The following is a 15,100-nucleotide window of genomic DNA, read 5'->3' on the forward strand; positions in this document are numbered from 1 at the left end:
ATCCTGGCCTCCAACGAGCACTCTGGCTGTACTTCTTCCAACACAGATCTGTTTGTTCTTTTGGCAGCCCATGGTATTTCCAATATTCTCCTCCAACACCATAACTCAAAAGCATCCATTCTTCTACTGTCTTCCTTATTCACTGTCCAGCTTTTGCATGCATATGAGGTTATTGAAAATACCATGGCTTGGGTCAGGCATACCTTAGTCCTCAAGCTGACATCTTTGTTCTTCAACACTTTAAAAAGGTCTTGTGCAGCAGATTTGCCTAATGCACCACTATAAAGACTCCTTATAAGGTTAGGGTGAAGGTTAAATGAAATGGTACATAGTAAACACCTAGCATAGTTCCTGCAATGTAACATCCATTGTTGTTAGTTGCCCTCCAGTCAGTTCTGACTCATAGTGACCCTAGTTACAACAGAACAAAGCATTGGATATCCTGCACCATCCTTACAATTGTTACTGCCACTATGTTAATCCATCTCCTTGGAGGTCTTCTACTTTTTGCTGACCCTCCTCTTTACAAAGCATGATGTCCTTCTCAAGGGATTGGTCCCTCCTGATAACATGTCCAAAGTATAGGAGATAAAGTCTCACAATCCTGGCTTCTAAAGAGCATTTTGCCTGTACTTCTCCCAGCGCAGATTTATTTGTTCTTCTAGCAGTCCATAGCACTTTAAATTTTTCTCTAACACCATAGTAGAAGGCATGGATTCCTCTAAGGTTTTCTTTATTCATTGTCCAACTTTCAAATGCATATGAGACTATTGAAAATACCATGGCTTAGGTCAGGGCAAACCTTAGTTCTCCAACTGACATCTTTGCTCTTAAGCATCTGCCTAATATAATATGTCATTTGATTTCTTGACAGCTGTTTCCATGAATGTTGATAGTGGATCAAAGCAAAGTTATCATGATGTTATTTATTTGGTCCCATTTTGAGGAATTTTATTTTTTACATTGAGTTGCAACCCATACTAATGTGGTCTTGGATCTTCATTAGTATTTTAAGTCCTCATTGCTTTCAGCAAACAAGCGTAATTTTTTAGGCAGATCTGTTACACAATATCTCTGTATCTTCTGCTTTTCACAGGTTGTTAATGAGTCTTCCTTCAATCCTGATGCCATGTTCTTCTTCATATAATCCAGTTTCCCAGATTATTTGCTCAGCATACAGATTGAATAAGAATACAAATCTGGTGCATACCTTTCCTGATTTTAAACCATTCAGTATCCCCTTGTTATATTCGAACAACTGCCTCTTGGTCTATGCACAATTAAATGTTCTGGATTACTCATTCTTTGCAATGTTACCCATAGATTGTCATGGTCCACACAGTCGAAAATCTTTGTATAGTCAGTAAAATACTGAAGGAAGAAGTTCCAGATGCATTGAATGCGTTGGCAAAGAGCAAGGCTCCAGGAATTTATGGTATACAAATTGAAATCTTTCAGAAAACTGATGCAGCATTGGAGGCACTCACTCATTTATGCCAAGAAATTTGGAAGACAGCTTACCTGGCCAATTGATTGGAAGGGAGCCCATCCCAAAGAGAGATGACCCAGGGGAATGCGGAAATCATCAGACAGTATCATTAATATCACATGCAAGTAAATTTTTCTTAAAGATAACTTAAAAACAGCTGCAACAATTCATTGATAGGGAACTGCCAGAGGTTCAAGTCGGACTCAGATGAGAATGTGGAACAAGGGATATCATACCAGAAAGATGTTTACCTGTGCTTTATTGACTACGCAAAGGCTTTCCACTGTGTGGATCATAACAAGCTATAGACAACATTGCAAAGAATGAGTATTTCAGAACACTTAATAGTGTTCATGAGGAACCTGTACATAGACCAAGAAACAGTCATTCGAACAGATTAAGGAAACACTGAATGGCTTAAAATCAGAAGAGGTATGCTTCAGGGTTGTATTTATTCACCATACTCATTTAACCTGAATGCATAGCAAATAATTCAAGAAGCTGGATTGTATGAAGAAGAGCATGGCATCAGGATTGGAAGAAGACTCATTAACAGCCTACTATGTGCAGATGATACAACCTTGCTTGATGTAAGCGGAGGATTTACAATACTTACTGATGAAGATCAAAGACCGTGTGTTACACTTCAGTATAAAGAAAACAAAAATCCTCACCACTGGACCATCATGATAAATTGATGGAAGAAGTTGTTAGAGTTCTTCAGTTTCTTCATCACTGGCTTTAGTGGTTGGTGCATGTGAGAAATAACTCTTGTGGGCATGGTCCAGCTTCAGAAATTCATGAGATTGCTAGATCTGGCAGACAGATTGTTGAAACAAGCAGGCCCAGGCCGTTCTAGGACTAGGAAATTTAAATAAGAGTATAGCTCTGGTAGCGTAGTGGTTACGAATCCGGCTGCGAACTGGAAGGTCAGCAGTTCGAAACTACCAGCTGCTCCGCGGGAGAAAGATGAGGCGATCTGCTCCCGTAAAGATTTACAGCCTCGGAAACCCTATTCAGGGTCGCTATGGGTCAAAACCGACTTGACGGCACTTAACAACAACATAGCCATTAAGACCATGGGTAAAAGTCATTTTGACTTCTCTGTGGGGAGGGAAAATGGGATGTGCCATAGAATTGTATATGTGGAACTGGAGGAGGGGCTTTTTGGAGACAAGAATAAATACCATCTGTGGAGGGCCATGTGGCTCGGCTGCCTGTGTCTACTGGATTGGGCACCTGATTTTGCAAAATCGATTAAAGAAAACCTCACTCTCACTAAAATGAGTACATATTGGATTGAGTGTCTGTCAGTATAGACAAAGTTTCTCACAGTGCATAAATTTGGATAAGAGTTGTATTAACTGGTCCTTCTTGTAAGCATATGGATAGTGGTGGCTGGTGGCTGTATGCTGTGGAGCCGTTTCCGACTCATAGCAACCCTGTACAGGGTTTCCAAGGCTGTAAATCTTTACAGGAACAGGAAGCCTCATCTTTCTCGCGTGGAACCGCTGGTAGTTTAGAACTGCTGACCTTGTGGTTCACAGCCTGATTGTAACCACTACGCTACCAGAGCTCCTCAAAGTAGAATTCCCCATGATGATGCAAATGGAGTAAAGCTTTTAGGGACCTTCATTTGCTGATGGGGCACAACTCAAAATAAGGAGAAAAAGTTGTAAATATCTATTAATAATCAGAACATGGAATGTGTAAAGTAGGAAGATAGGAAAATTAGAAGTTGTCAACAATGAAATGTAACATAAAGATCAATATCCTAGGAATTAATGAGTTGAATTGTAGTGGTTATTGGCCATTTAGAATCAGAAAACTACATGGTTTACTATGCTGAGAATGACAAGTTGAAGAGGAATGGCATCGCATTCATAATAGAAAAGAACATTTCAAGACCTACCTTGAAGTACAATGCTAATTATGATAGGGTACTATCCATATAGTACCAACTTCCAATTTTCCTACCTTCCTACTTTATATATTCCATGTTTAGATTATTAATAGATGTTTACAACTTTTTCTCCTTATTTTGAGTTGTGCCCCATCAGCAAATGAAGGTCCCTAAAATCTTTACTCCATTTGCATCATCATGGTGAATTCTACTTTGAGGAAACAGCTCATCCCCAGTTGTCTTTTGAGTGCCTTCCAACCTGAAGGACTCATCTTCTGGCACCTTATCTGACAGTATTCTGATGTTATAGTATAATGTTTTCATCTTCTGGCACTATGTCTGACTATGTTCTGCTATTCATAAGGTTTTCAGTGGCTAAGCATTCAGAAATAGTCTATCTCTTTTTCTTCCTAGCGTGTCTTAGTCTGGAAGTTCAGCTGAAACCTGCCTATCCTTAGGGTGATCCTGCATCACAGTAACACACAAGCCACCACACCTCTACAAACAAAGAGTGGTGTAGTGATGGGAGTAAGGGCTACCATTTTAGATTGAGTAGTCAGGGAATGCCAAACCCTCTCTAACGAGGTAACTTGAGGGGAGACCTGAGACAAGTGAGGGAGTAAGTCATAGGTATTTGGGGGAAGAATGTTGTAGGCACAAAGTATATACACTTCAAAAGCCTGAGACAGGAGCAAGCATGACTTAACTGAGGAACAATAAAGAGCCAAGTGGGGCTGGATTGGGGTGAATTGACATCTGTTTTAAAAAGATCACTCCGGTTGTATGGATGAATAAATGAGTGTGGCTTTGCTGAGTGGTGCTCAGTAGTCTTTGAGGACATGGACTTCATGGTTTTGATGCCCGTGGTGTCCTGATCTGGAATTTGATATTAAGGTACTCTTCTTTTTTCAGGCTTGGCAGCTTAGGTGTCCTGGAGTACTACCTGATGGACGCTGCCTCCTTGCTGCCCGTGCTGGCCCTTGGCCTGCAACCTGGGGACACCGTGCTTGACCTGTGTGCTGCCCCTGGGGGAAAGACATTAGCATTACTGCAGACTGGCTGTTGCCGTAAGTTGGGGATTGTTGGTGTCTTGGGCAGGGAGGATTTCCCACCTTAACTAGTCAGGGGCACACTGAATGGGCTGTTTGGTACCAAGGTCAGAGAAGGGGACAGTGCTTGCTTGCTAAGATAGTGTATTTTTTCTCAGCTTGTAATGATGAATGACCTCTTCCCATTCTCAGTCTGCTCACCAAGTCAGATTCTTGGGCAGGGTCTCTGAAAGCAAATGAAAGTAGGACCCTGATCAGTCTCATGATCTCTTCACCCCTCTGCCTTCACTTACTTTGACTCCAAAATTAAGTTCCATTTCTTGAAAGGAAAACAAACACATTGCCATTGAGTCCAGTGATTCTATAGAATAGGGTAGAAATGTCTCACAGGGTTTTCAAGGCTGTAAATCTTTATGGAAGTAAACTGTCACATCTTTCTCCTATGGAGCAGCTAGTGGATTTGAACTGCTGACCTTTCAGTTAGCAGCCAGACATTTTAACTGTTATACCACCGAGGCTCCTTTCCATTTTTTATCCACTGCCAATGGATAAAGATGTTTGCCTGTGCTTTATTGATTATACAAAGACTTTTGACTGTGTAAATCATGATTAGGTATGGATAACATTGCAAAGGATGGGTATTCCAGAACATTTAATTCTGCTCATGAGGAATCTGAACCAAGAGGCAGTTGATGGAATAGAACAAGGGGACACTGAATGGTTTAAACTCAGGAAAGATGTGCACCAGGGTTGTATTCTCTCACTATGCTTATTCAGTTTGTATGCTGGGCAAACAATCTGAGAAGCTAGATTATATGAATAATTATATGGCATCAAGATTGGAGGAAGACTCATTAACAGTTTACGCTATGCAGATGATTCAACATTGTTTCATGAAAGTAAAGAGGGCTTAAAATACTAACTGATGAACATCAAAGACCACAGTTTTTGCTATAGGTTGCACCTCAGTGTAAAGAAAACAAATTCTCACCACTGAACTAATAAATAACATCATGATAAATGGAGAAAATATTAAAGTTTTCAAAGACTTCATTTTGCTTGGTTCCATCATCAATACTCTTGGAAACAACATCAAGAAATCAAACAACATATTACATTAGGCAAATCTGTGGAACAAGACCTCTTCAAAGTGTTCAAAAGCAAGTTTGAGGACTAAGGTTCACCTGATATAAATCATGGTAGGCTCATATCCATGTGAAACTTGGACAATGAATAAGGAAGATTATAGAAGAAATGATGTATTTGAATTATGGTATTAGAGAAGAATATTAAAAGTACTGTGGACTGCCGGAAGAACAATCAAATCTGTGTTGGAGGAAGTACAGCCAAAATATGTCTTGGAAGCCAGGATGATGAGACTTAGTCTCTCATGTGTCAGACATATTATCAGGAGGGACCGGTCCCTGGAGAAGGACATTATGCTTGGTAAAGTGGAGAGTTGGAGAAAAAGAGGAAGACCCCTAGTGAGATGGATTGGCGCAGCAGTGGCAGCAATGGTCTCAAATGTAACAAATGTGAGGATGGCACAGGACTGGGCACTGTTTTGTTCTGTTGTGCATACGGTTGCTATGATTTGTAACCCCGTATAGGGTTTCCAAAATGGTAAGTCTTTACAGGAACAGATAGCCTTATCTTTCTCCTGTGGTAGTTCTTTTTTTAAAAAGAGTTTATTGTGAATTGAGTGAAAGTTTATAGAGCAGATCATCAGTTTTTCATTCAACAAATCATGTACTTTCTTTGTTTCATTACAATGATTATAATCCCCTCCATGTATCATTAGTTAACAGTATTTCTCTCTCACTGTAGCTCATTTTTTTTTTCAAACATTCAGGCATATATAATAATTTAAACCACCATATATAATAATTTAAGCCTGCCTCCTGGCCACCAAACTCTCAGTCTTTCTCTTTCCAAGAATTTAGAATCATTAGTTGCTCCCTCTCTCCATGTCCCCATCTCTGCCTCCATCTCTGGTGTCGCTGCTTCTGGATAGGGTCCTGTGTTCCTCTTGTGCTCTTCTCACTTGATGGTCCTAGGGTCCTTTGTTTCTGGACTGTAAGATTAACTACTCTCCCGTTTTTGTTACAGATCTTCTACCTTTACAATTGAGACAGTCACAGTTTGTCATGATAACAATTACTGACTATTGAATTGTAAGAATCTTATCCTCATCTCTCTTCATCAGACCCATGTACACAAGATGAAAACTGTTCGGTGGGGACTCTATCTTCCCCCACACACTCTTTTTTTTTTTTTTTTAAAGTTTTTATTGTGAATTGAGTGAAAGTTTAGAGGGCAGATCATCAGTTTTACATTCAACAAATCATACAGTGTGTTTCATTACAGTGATTATAATCCCCTCCATGCACCATCAGTTAACAGTATTTCTCTATATTCATTTAGCTCTCTTTTTTTTAAACACTCAGGCATATATAATAATTTACACTATCAAAGGGCACATTCTACAAGTCTGCCAACTGGCAGCCAGCTCTCAGTCCCTCTCTTCCCGTGAATGTAGAGTCCTCAGCTGTTCCCTCTCTCCATGTCCACATCTCTGCCTCCATCTCTGGTGTTGCTGCTTCTCTGGATAGGGTCCTACATTCCGCTTGTGCTCTTCTCCCTTGATGGTCCTAAGGGCCTCTGTTTCTGGACTATAAGATTAACTTGTTAAGTGCTGTGGAGTCGATTCCAACTCATAGTGATCCTGCACAGGGTTTCCGAGGCTGTAAATCTTTATGGGAGCAGAATGCCTCATCTTTCTCCCGCGGAACCGCTGGTAGTTTCAAACTGCTGACCTTGAGGTTGGCAGCCCAACTCGTAACCACTATGCTACCAGAGCTCCTTGTAAGATTAACTACTCCCCCATTTTTGTTACAAAAACCTTTACAATTATGATAGTCTCAATTAGTCATCATAACAATTACTCACTATTGAATTGTAAGAATCTTATTATCCCCATCTCTTTTTACTAGACCCATCTAGACAAAATGAAAACTCTTCAGTGGGGACTCTTATCTTCCCCACCACCACTCTTAAACTAAACTCCCTCTTGAAAATTTGTAAGCCAGTCATTTCATGCCTTTATCGCCCCCTCATTTTAGGTAGCCAATGTCTAAGTTGCCCGTTTCTAGCTACCCTGTGTACAGAGGGGACAGCATTGAGAGTTGATGTGAAGATTCCTTCCCTCTTTGTTGGTATTTAGAGCTACTACCTCCATGAGTATAAGGAGCTCTGGTAGCGTAGTGGTTATGAATCAGGCTATTAACCTCAGGGTCAACAGTTTGAAGCTACCAGCTGTTCTGTGGGAGAAAGATGAGGTTTTCTGCTTCTGTAAAGATTTATAGCCTTAGAAACCCTGTACAGGGTCACTATAAGTCAGAACCGATTCTGCGGCACCTAACCACCACCACCATGAGTATAGGTCAATTTCATCAAATTGTACCAATTTACTCTCGTTTCTTTTATCAAAAAATTTTTTAAAAAAAAATCTTCTTCTAGTTTAGTTCTTATTATCAAGCCATCGAGGCTAGATCAAATGAGTACTATCTGCAAGTTTGGGTGTTCTTGTACATCTCCCCTCATTTCGTATCAGTTGGACTCTTCCCTCTCAGCTCTAGCCCTCTGTGGCTATGACCTTGTCCATGTGCTCGGGTGTCTCCAGGTCTCACCACACTTTGGACTAACCAGCCCTTCCTCTTCTCTCTCTCATCTCCAAGTCAACTGGAGTCTATGGAACATAGTTGAACTCAGCCAATTTCTTCATTGCTCTCTTCCCCCCTCTTCCACTTATCAGTAGACCAATGTGGCTGCCAGCAAACTTACATGCCTACTCATGTGTTCCCTTTGAGTTTCAGTCTTAGAGGGATGTTTGACCTGGAGGGACTTGGTTGCTTATCTTGATGGCTTCCTGTTGAACAACTTGCTTATTCTTGAAGTAGCCAGTCATACTGCCATTTTTGTTTTGGGTTTTTCCTGATGAACTTTCTTTGAAGATGTATCTTCTGTTGCTCTAGCTGTTCCAGCCTGGTTCCTATGGTAGCTTTGAACAGCTGACCTTGCAGTTGGTAGCTGAATGCCTACTCACAGGGTCACCAGAGCTCCTTAAACCAAACCAAACCCACTGCCATATGAGTTAATTTCAACTTACAGAAACGTGGCACTGCAGGTTAATGTGCTGGTCTGCAAGCTCAGTTTGAACTATAAGGTTGGTGGTTCAAGTTCACCAGCTGCTCCTTGGAAACCCTAAACAGGGTTAGTATGAATCAGAAGAGACTTGATGGCACTTAACAACAACATATGATAGAATATAATTGCTCTCTGTGATTTCTGAGAAGCAAACAGCCTCATCTTTCTCTGGAGAAGCAGCTGGTGGGTTTGAACTGATGATCTTGTGGTTAGCAGCCGAATGTGTAACACACTGAGTTACCTGGGCTTCTTTTCCTTAAACCCACTGCCATTGAGTCAATTCTGACAAAATCTCCATCCTTTTAATTTTTATATGTTACCCTTCCCAGGATTTGTTTGCTTTCTTCACCCTCTACTATTCTAAGTTGCCTGTAAACCTCCACCTTTGCTCATGTTGTGTTCATTCTCTAGAATGTTCCCAGGCTCTACTGGACAAATCCTTTTAGCTTTCAAGCCTCAGCTCAAGTCTGCCACCTTCTGGAAGTCTTTCCTCATGACCTCTGCTGACTACTTCAGAAGTATTACGTCTCATCTCCTGGGCTCCCCATATATCATTGGCATTACTTTTGTAGCTGTTAGCCTGTTAGCTTTGTGTCAGAGCTTTACTGGATGCATCTCCTCCTTTTTGGAGATTGTGAATTCCTTGGGGACAGGCCCAAGCTTAATTTGTCTCCGTAGTATAGCCCAACATGGGCCTTATACTGTGAGCACTCATTTCTGTCATCCACTGACCAACATCCTGCCTTAAAACAGGCAGTAGTCCTTCTTTGAGAATCTGAGAAATAGTCACAAGGGAGTTTTCATACCTACCCAGTAACCCAGCCAGAGTTCTCTTACCATGAGCCTGAGCCTGTTAGTCTTTCTTTAGTTTTAGTCATCCTGTTTGTATAGTTTGAATTAGCCTACAGCCTAATAGTAGGTCCATGGGTAATTCAGATAGAGAGAGGAGAAAAGATGTTAACATAGTTTAATGAGTCCAGTGCAAGAGAGCCCAGGCTGTGTGTTGGGTTGTGCTGATCTTCATCTCTGTGGGAGTCCATTAGAAACGAGTAGGACTACTTGAAAGAGGAGGTAATTTTAAATAAGAGAAAGGAGAATAATTGAGAGTTGTTCTTCTAAGGAATGCTAAATTACCAGCACCTGCACACCTCCATCTTAGTTCCTCAACCAAGTGACTCCTTTACCCCAGAAAGACAGAATCACAGAGTATTAGTGCAGCAAGGGAACTTGGAGTTTACTTAGTCCAACCTTCATATTTTGCAGATGGGACAATTGAGCTTTGAAAGATTAAGTAACTTAAAAGAAATATTACATTAGTTGGAGGTAGTGCCAGAATTAGAACCCAGTTTTCCTATTTTAAGTCCATATCCTGCTATAAATTCTTCCGGAACAGAAAATACAGTTTTTATTTCTTTGAATGCTCTTGTTGCAGCTGCACGAGGCAAAAAGAACTTGATTCGGAAACCTTAAAGAGCAGTTTATTGCCGGTGGCCAGAGTGGGAGCTCAAACCCAAATCACTCTGACCCCGAAGTGAAGAGGGGAAAAGAGTTTTATACAAAAACACAGAGAGGTTAAAACAGACTTGTCTTGTTACCTGGGGTGGAAAATTCCAGCAGACCCTTATCCTGTAAGTGGGAGTAAACCCACCAGTAAACCCTTATCTTGTTTGTATGGATGGGCTAAGTTTTTATCCTGTTTGTTCAGGTGTCCTTGGATCATTCTGACCTTTGCAGTTTTTTCTGTAAGAAGTTTATTTATTATTTTTCCATAGGGGGGCAGGGTGAGGTGGGGTTGAAAGGACTTAGTGGATACCTAGTTTAAATGGGGGCTGTTAGTCATGCTATAACACTGTCATAGATTGGCCCATATTTCTTTGTGGCAATACTAAGTTGAATCTTAGCAGTGACTGTACCTATTAAATTAGGTATGTGATGGTGGTGGTGGTTATGTGCCATGGAGTTGGTTCTGACTCATAGCGGCCCTGTACAGGGTTTCCGAGGCTGTAAATCTTTATGGGAACAGAAAGCCTAATCTTTCTTCTGCGGGACAGCTGGTATTTTCGAACTGCTGACCCTGAGGTTAACAGCCCGATTCATAACCACTACGCTACCCAGTTAGTCAATGATTCCTATCTCTCTCATCATTCCTTGACTCCAAGGCCAGGTAAATTATCAGATGCTGTTTATCATGTATCTTACAATACTATTTTTCATGTAGAACTAAGAGCAAAGTGAGCTTTGCTTACTTTTCTTGAACTCATGTCTGTCAAAAGAGGAAAAATGAAAGATAGATAGTGAATAAGTTAGGAATAGGTTTTGTTGTTGTTAAGTGCTGTCGAGTCGATTCTGATCCGTAGTGACCCTGTACAGAGTTTCCGAGGCTGTAAATCTTTCTCTTGCTGAACCAGGACTCTAGGTAAGCAGTGGTGATGGTGGTGGTTATGTGCCGTGGAGTTGGTTCCAACTCACTGCGACCTGGTACAGGGTTTCCGAGGCTGTAAATCTTTAGGGGAGCAAAAAGCCTCATCTTTCTCCCGAAGAACAGATGGTAGTTTCAAACTGCTGACCTTGAGGTTAGCAGCCCTCATTACTACTACACTACCAGAGCTCCTTGGAATAGGTTTAGTTGCATACAATTGTTGTTAAGTGCTGTTGAGTTGAGTCAGTTCTGACCTATAGGGATCCTGAGTTGTATACAATGGAGAACTCAAATATCCAGGCTACATTTCTTCTAAGACTTCATGCTTGGTAGAGTAAAGGTTTAGCAAAAAAAGAGGACGACCCCAAAAGAGATGGGTTAATGCAGTGGCAACAACAATGGGCTTAAACATAACAACAGTTGTGAGGATGGTACAGACTGGGCAGAGTTTCATTCTGTTGTGTATCGGGTCACTATGAGTTAGAACCAACTCAAAAGCACATACAGCAACAAATAATTAAAAAAAAGTTTTTCTCTTATATAAGACAAACTCAGATATAGACATTCCCAGACCAGTATAGAGCTTAGGGACTTGTCTTCACACACACACACACACGCACACGTACACGCACACACACACACACACAAATAAGATCTTTTGTTTGTCATCATTAGAAGTCTGAATTTTAAACAGATTCTTGAACTGATGGTTCGTAGCCATCAGCTCGTTCAACTTTAGCGGTAGCATAGTGGTTATGAATCGGGCCGTGAACCTCAAGGTCAGAAGTTCGAAACTACCAGCTGTTCCGTGGGAGAAAGATGAGGCTTTCTGCTCCCGTAAATATTTACAGCTTCAGAAACCCTGTACAGGGTCACTATGAGTTGGAACCGACTCCACGGCACATAACAACAACAACATCTCCACTAGCTTTTTCAGAACTATTGCTTTCACCATGAAGCTCCATGAGTTGTCCTAATTCAAACTTGGGCTTCTTCAGCGTTTTTATTTTCCTAACAAACACATCATGGAGAGGGTAAGTAGACTGGCAAGCCTTCTTTATGTCCTTTCCAATGCTGTCTGGAATCAGTTTATTGACCACTTCTTTCAAGTCATTTATCTGCACCTCTCGGGTCATGATTTCCATCATTTTCTTCCAGATTTGACAGACCTGTTGGTGCTGAGCGTAAGATGTCTTCCGAATCTGGTTGTTGTGTTTTTTAATAAAACCAACACAGACTAGGTGAAGCAAATAGCCATCTGTAGTCTTGACATCAACATGAGCTTCAGTCATGGTCTGCCATTTTTTTTACCTTGGAGCACATTTTGTGCATGGGTAAGATCCATGGAAGTTGGTCAAGCAGTTTTTGCCCTGACCATCCTCAGTAATTAGCTTGAATTTTCTAAATGCAACTTCATTGTTCTGCAGATCGCAAGACTCACTTCAAAAACACGTCCCTTGAGCCCATCAGATGCAATTTTGGTTCCTTGAGTCCTTGTGACTAGTGTTTTCCCAATATTTCTTATATTGAACATAGCTGGTGCCTTTACATCATACCAATCTTTCTTAGAAAATGGATCAACCACTTTCTTCTTGACTCCTTTTTTGTCACCTTTTGTAAGGCACTTGTTCTTGCTAACCACCGTGGTGCTGCTCAGAAAGCCAAAAGGCCAGAAGTACAACTCTGGGACTTGCCTTTTTGCCACTCATTTTATTGTTGGCTTCCAACCTTAGAATTACCTCAGAGTCCAAGATGGAATCCAGCCAAAGTCTAAGCTGGAGGAAAGGACTGGGTAAAAAATCCACATTGTCCAATTGTATTGTTATTGTTGTTAAGTGAGTGTCATCAAGTCAATTCTGACTCATAGCGACCCTGTATAGGGTTTTCAAGGAGAAGTTGGTAGGTTTGAACCACCAACCTTGTGATTAGCAGTCCAGTGCTGATCCTACAGTGCCACACCAGTACTTCCCCAATTGTGTTAGCTCCTTTTAAACACTTTCCCATAAATATGATGGAACATTTCTGCTTATAATTCATTGACCAGAATAATCAGCTGTAAAATGAAGGTGGAAAATAATGTTTTTTGGGGGACACATTGCCCCTCCCAATAAAATCAGGAATAAGAACAATTTTGAGTAAATAACCAAAGATGTCTACTATAGATAAAGAAGGTCACACGTTTCAGGATAAATGGTGGCGGTGGCTGTGTGCCATGGAGTCGGTTCCAACTCATAGTGACCCTGTACAGGGTTTCCGAGGCTATAAAATCTTTACAGGAGCAGAACACCTCATCATTCTCCCGCGGAACAGCTAGTAGTTTCGAACTGCTGACCTTGTGGTTCACAGCCTGATTTGTAACCACTACACTACCAGAGCTCTTTTCAGGATAAGTAGGAGAGAGTACATTTGTTTAGAATAAATATTCTTACCTGGTCTGCTTTATTTATTAAATCTTTTGTACCTCTGTAGGTACAAAAATAACGACACCAACCATCCTTCCCACAACACTCTCTACTTGGCTGTGTTCAATAATTCATTGTAATAGCCATACAGAACTCAGACACCATACTCTGAGTATGGGGTTTATTTGGGAAGTTGTTGCTGTTAGGTGCCATGGAGTCCGTACCAACTCACAGCAACCTTATGCACAACACTGCCCAGTCCTGGGCCAGTCTCATAATCATAGCTATATTTGAGCCAATTGCTACTGCCACTGTACCAGTCCATCTACTTAGGGATCTTCATCTTTTTCTCCAACCCTCCACTTTACCAAACATGATATCCTATTCCAGAGCCTGATCCTTCTTAACAGTATGTGTGAAATATGAGAGATGAAGTCTGACCATCCTGGCTTCCAAGGAGCATTCTGTGTACTACTTCCATCACAGATTGGTTTGTTCCTTTGGCAGCCCATAGTACTTTTAATTTCTTCTCCAATATTATAATTCAAATGCATCAATTCTTCTCCAGTCTTCCTTATTCATTGTTCAACTTTCACATGCATATGCAAATACCATGGTTTAGGTCAGGCACACCCTAGTCATCAAACAAACATCTTTGCTCTTCAACGCTTTAAAGAGGTCTTGTGCAGCAGATTTGCATAATGCAATACATAATTTGATTTCTTGACTGCTGCTTCCAGGGGTGTTGATGGTGGAGCCAAGCAAAATAAAGTCTTGGACAACTTCAAACTTTTCTCCATTTTTATGATGTTATTTATTGGTCCGGTGGTGAGGACTTTTGTTTTCTTTACATTGAAGTACAACCCATACTGAAGGCTATGGTCTTTGATTTTCATCAGTCACTATTTTAAGTCCTTGTTACTTTCAACAAGAAGGAGCTCTGGTAGCGTAGTGGTTACGAATCGGGCTGCGAACCTTAAGGTCAGCGATTCGAAACTACCAGCTGCTCTGCGGGAGAAAGATGAGGCTTTCTACTCCCGTAAGGATTTACACCCTCGGAAACCCTGTACAGGGTCGCTATGGGTCGGAACCGACTCGACGGCACTTAACAACAACTTTCAACAAGAAAGGTTGTATCATTTGTATATCACAGGATCCTGCTGCCATGTTCTTCTTCATGTAATCCAGTTTCTCAGATTATTTGCTCAGCCTACAGATTGAATGAGTATGGTAAAAGAATGCAACCCTACAAGTACCCCAAATTGCAGATAGTACCCATTTGACCTAGCCTCGATGGCTTGATAATCAGAACCGACTAGAGGAAGATAAAAAAGAAAAAAACAATTTTTCATAAAGGAAATGTGGGTAAATTACTACAATTTGATTAACTTGATTTATACTTGTGGAGGTAGTAACTAAATACCAACAGAGAGGGAAGGAATCTTCACATGAAGTATCAATGCTCTGTACACAGGGTAGATAGGGATGGGCAACTTAGACCTTGGCTACCTAAAATGAGGGGGCAATAAAGGCACAAAATGACTGGCTTACAAGGTTTCAAGGGGGAATTTAGTTTAATAGTGGGTGGGGGAAGAAAGAGTCCCCACTGAATAGTTTTCATCTTGTCTAGAT

At 41.0% G+C, this 15,100-nt stretch overlaps 1 protein-coding gene across 1 annotated transcript in view; it reads left to right on the forward strand.

Annotated features, from left to right (window-relative positions):
• NSUN4 (NOP2/Sun domain family, member 4) overlaps positions 1 to 15,100 on the forward strand; it is a 45,961-nt gene that overhangs the window by 14,854 nt on the left and 16,007 nt on the right. Inside the window, exon 3 of the mRNA XM_006839719.1 lies at positions 4,305 to 4,459. Within this exon, the coding sequence (XP_006839782.1) occupies positions 4,305 to 4,459 (155 nt within the window). The remainder of the gene's footprint in view (positions 1 to 4,304; positions 4,460 to 15,100) is intronic.

Source organism: Chrysochloris asiatica, unplaced genomic scaffold (genome assembly GCF_000296735.1).
Source record: "Chrysochloris asiatica unplaced genomic scaffold, ChrAsi1.0 scaffold00026, whole genome shotgun sequence".
In the NCBI taxonomy this organism is placed as follows: Eukaryota; Metazoa; Chordata; class Mammalia; order Afrosoricida; family Chrysochloridae; genus Chrysochloris; species Chrysochloris asiatica.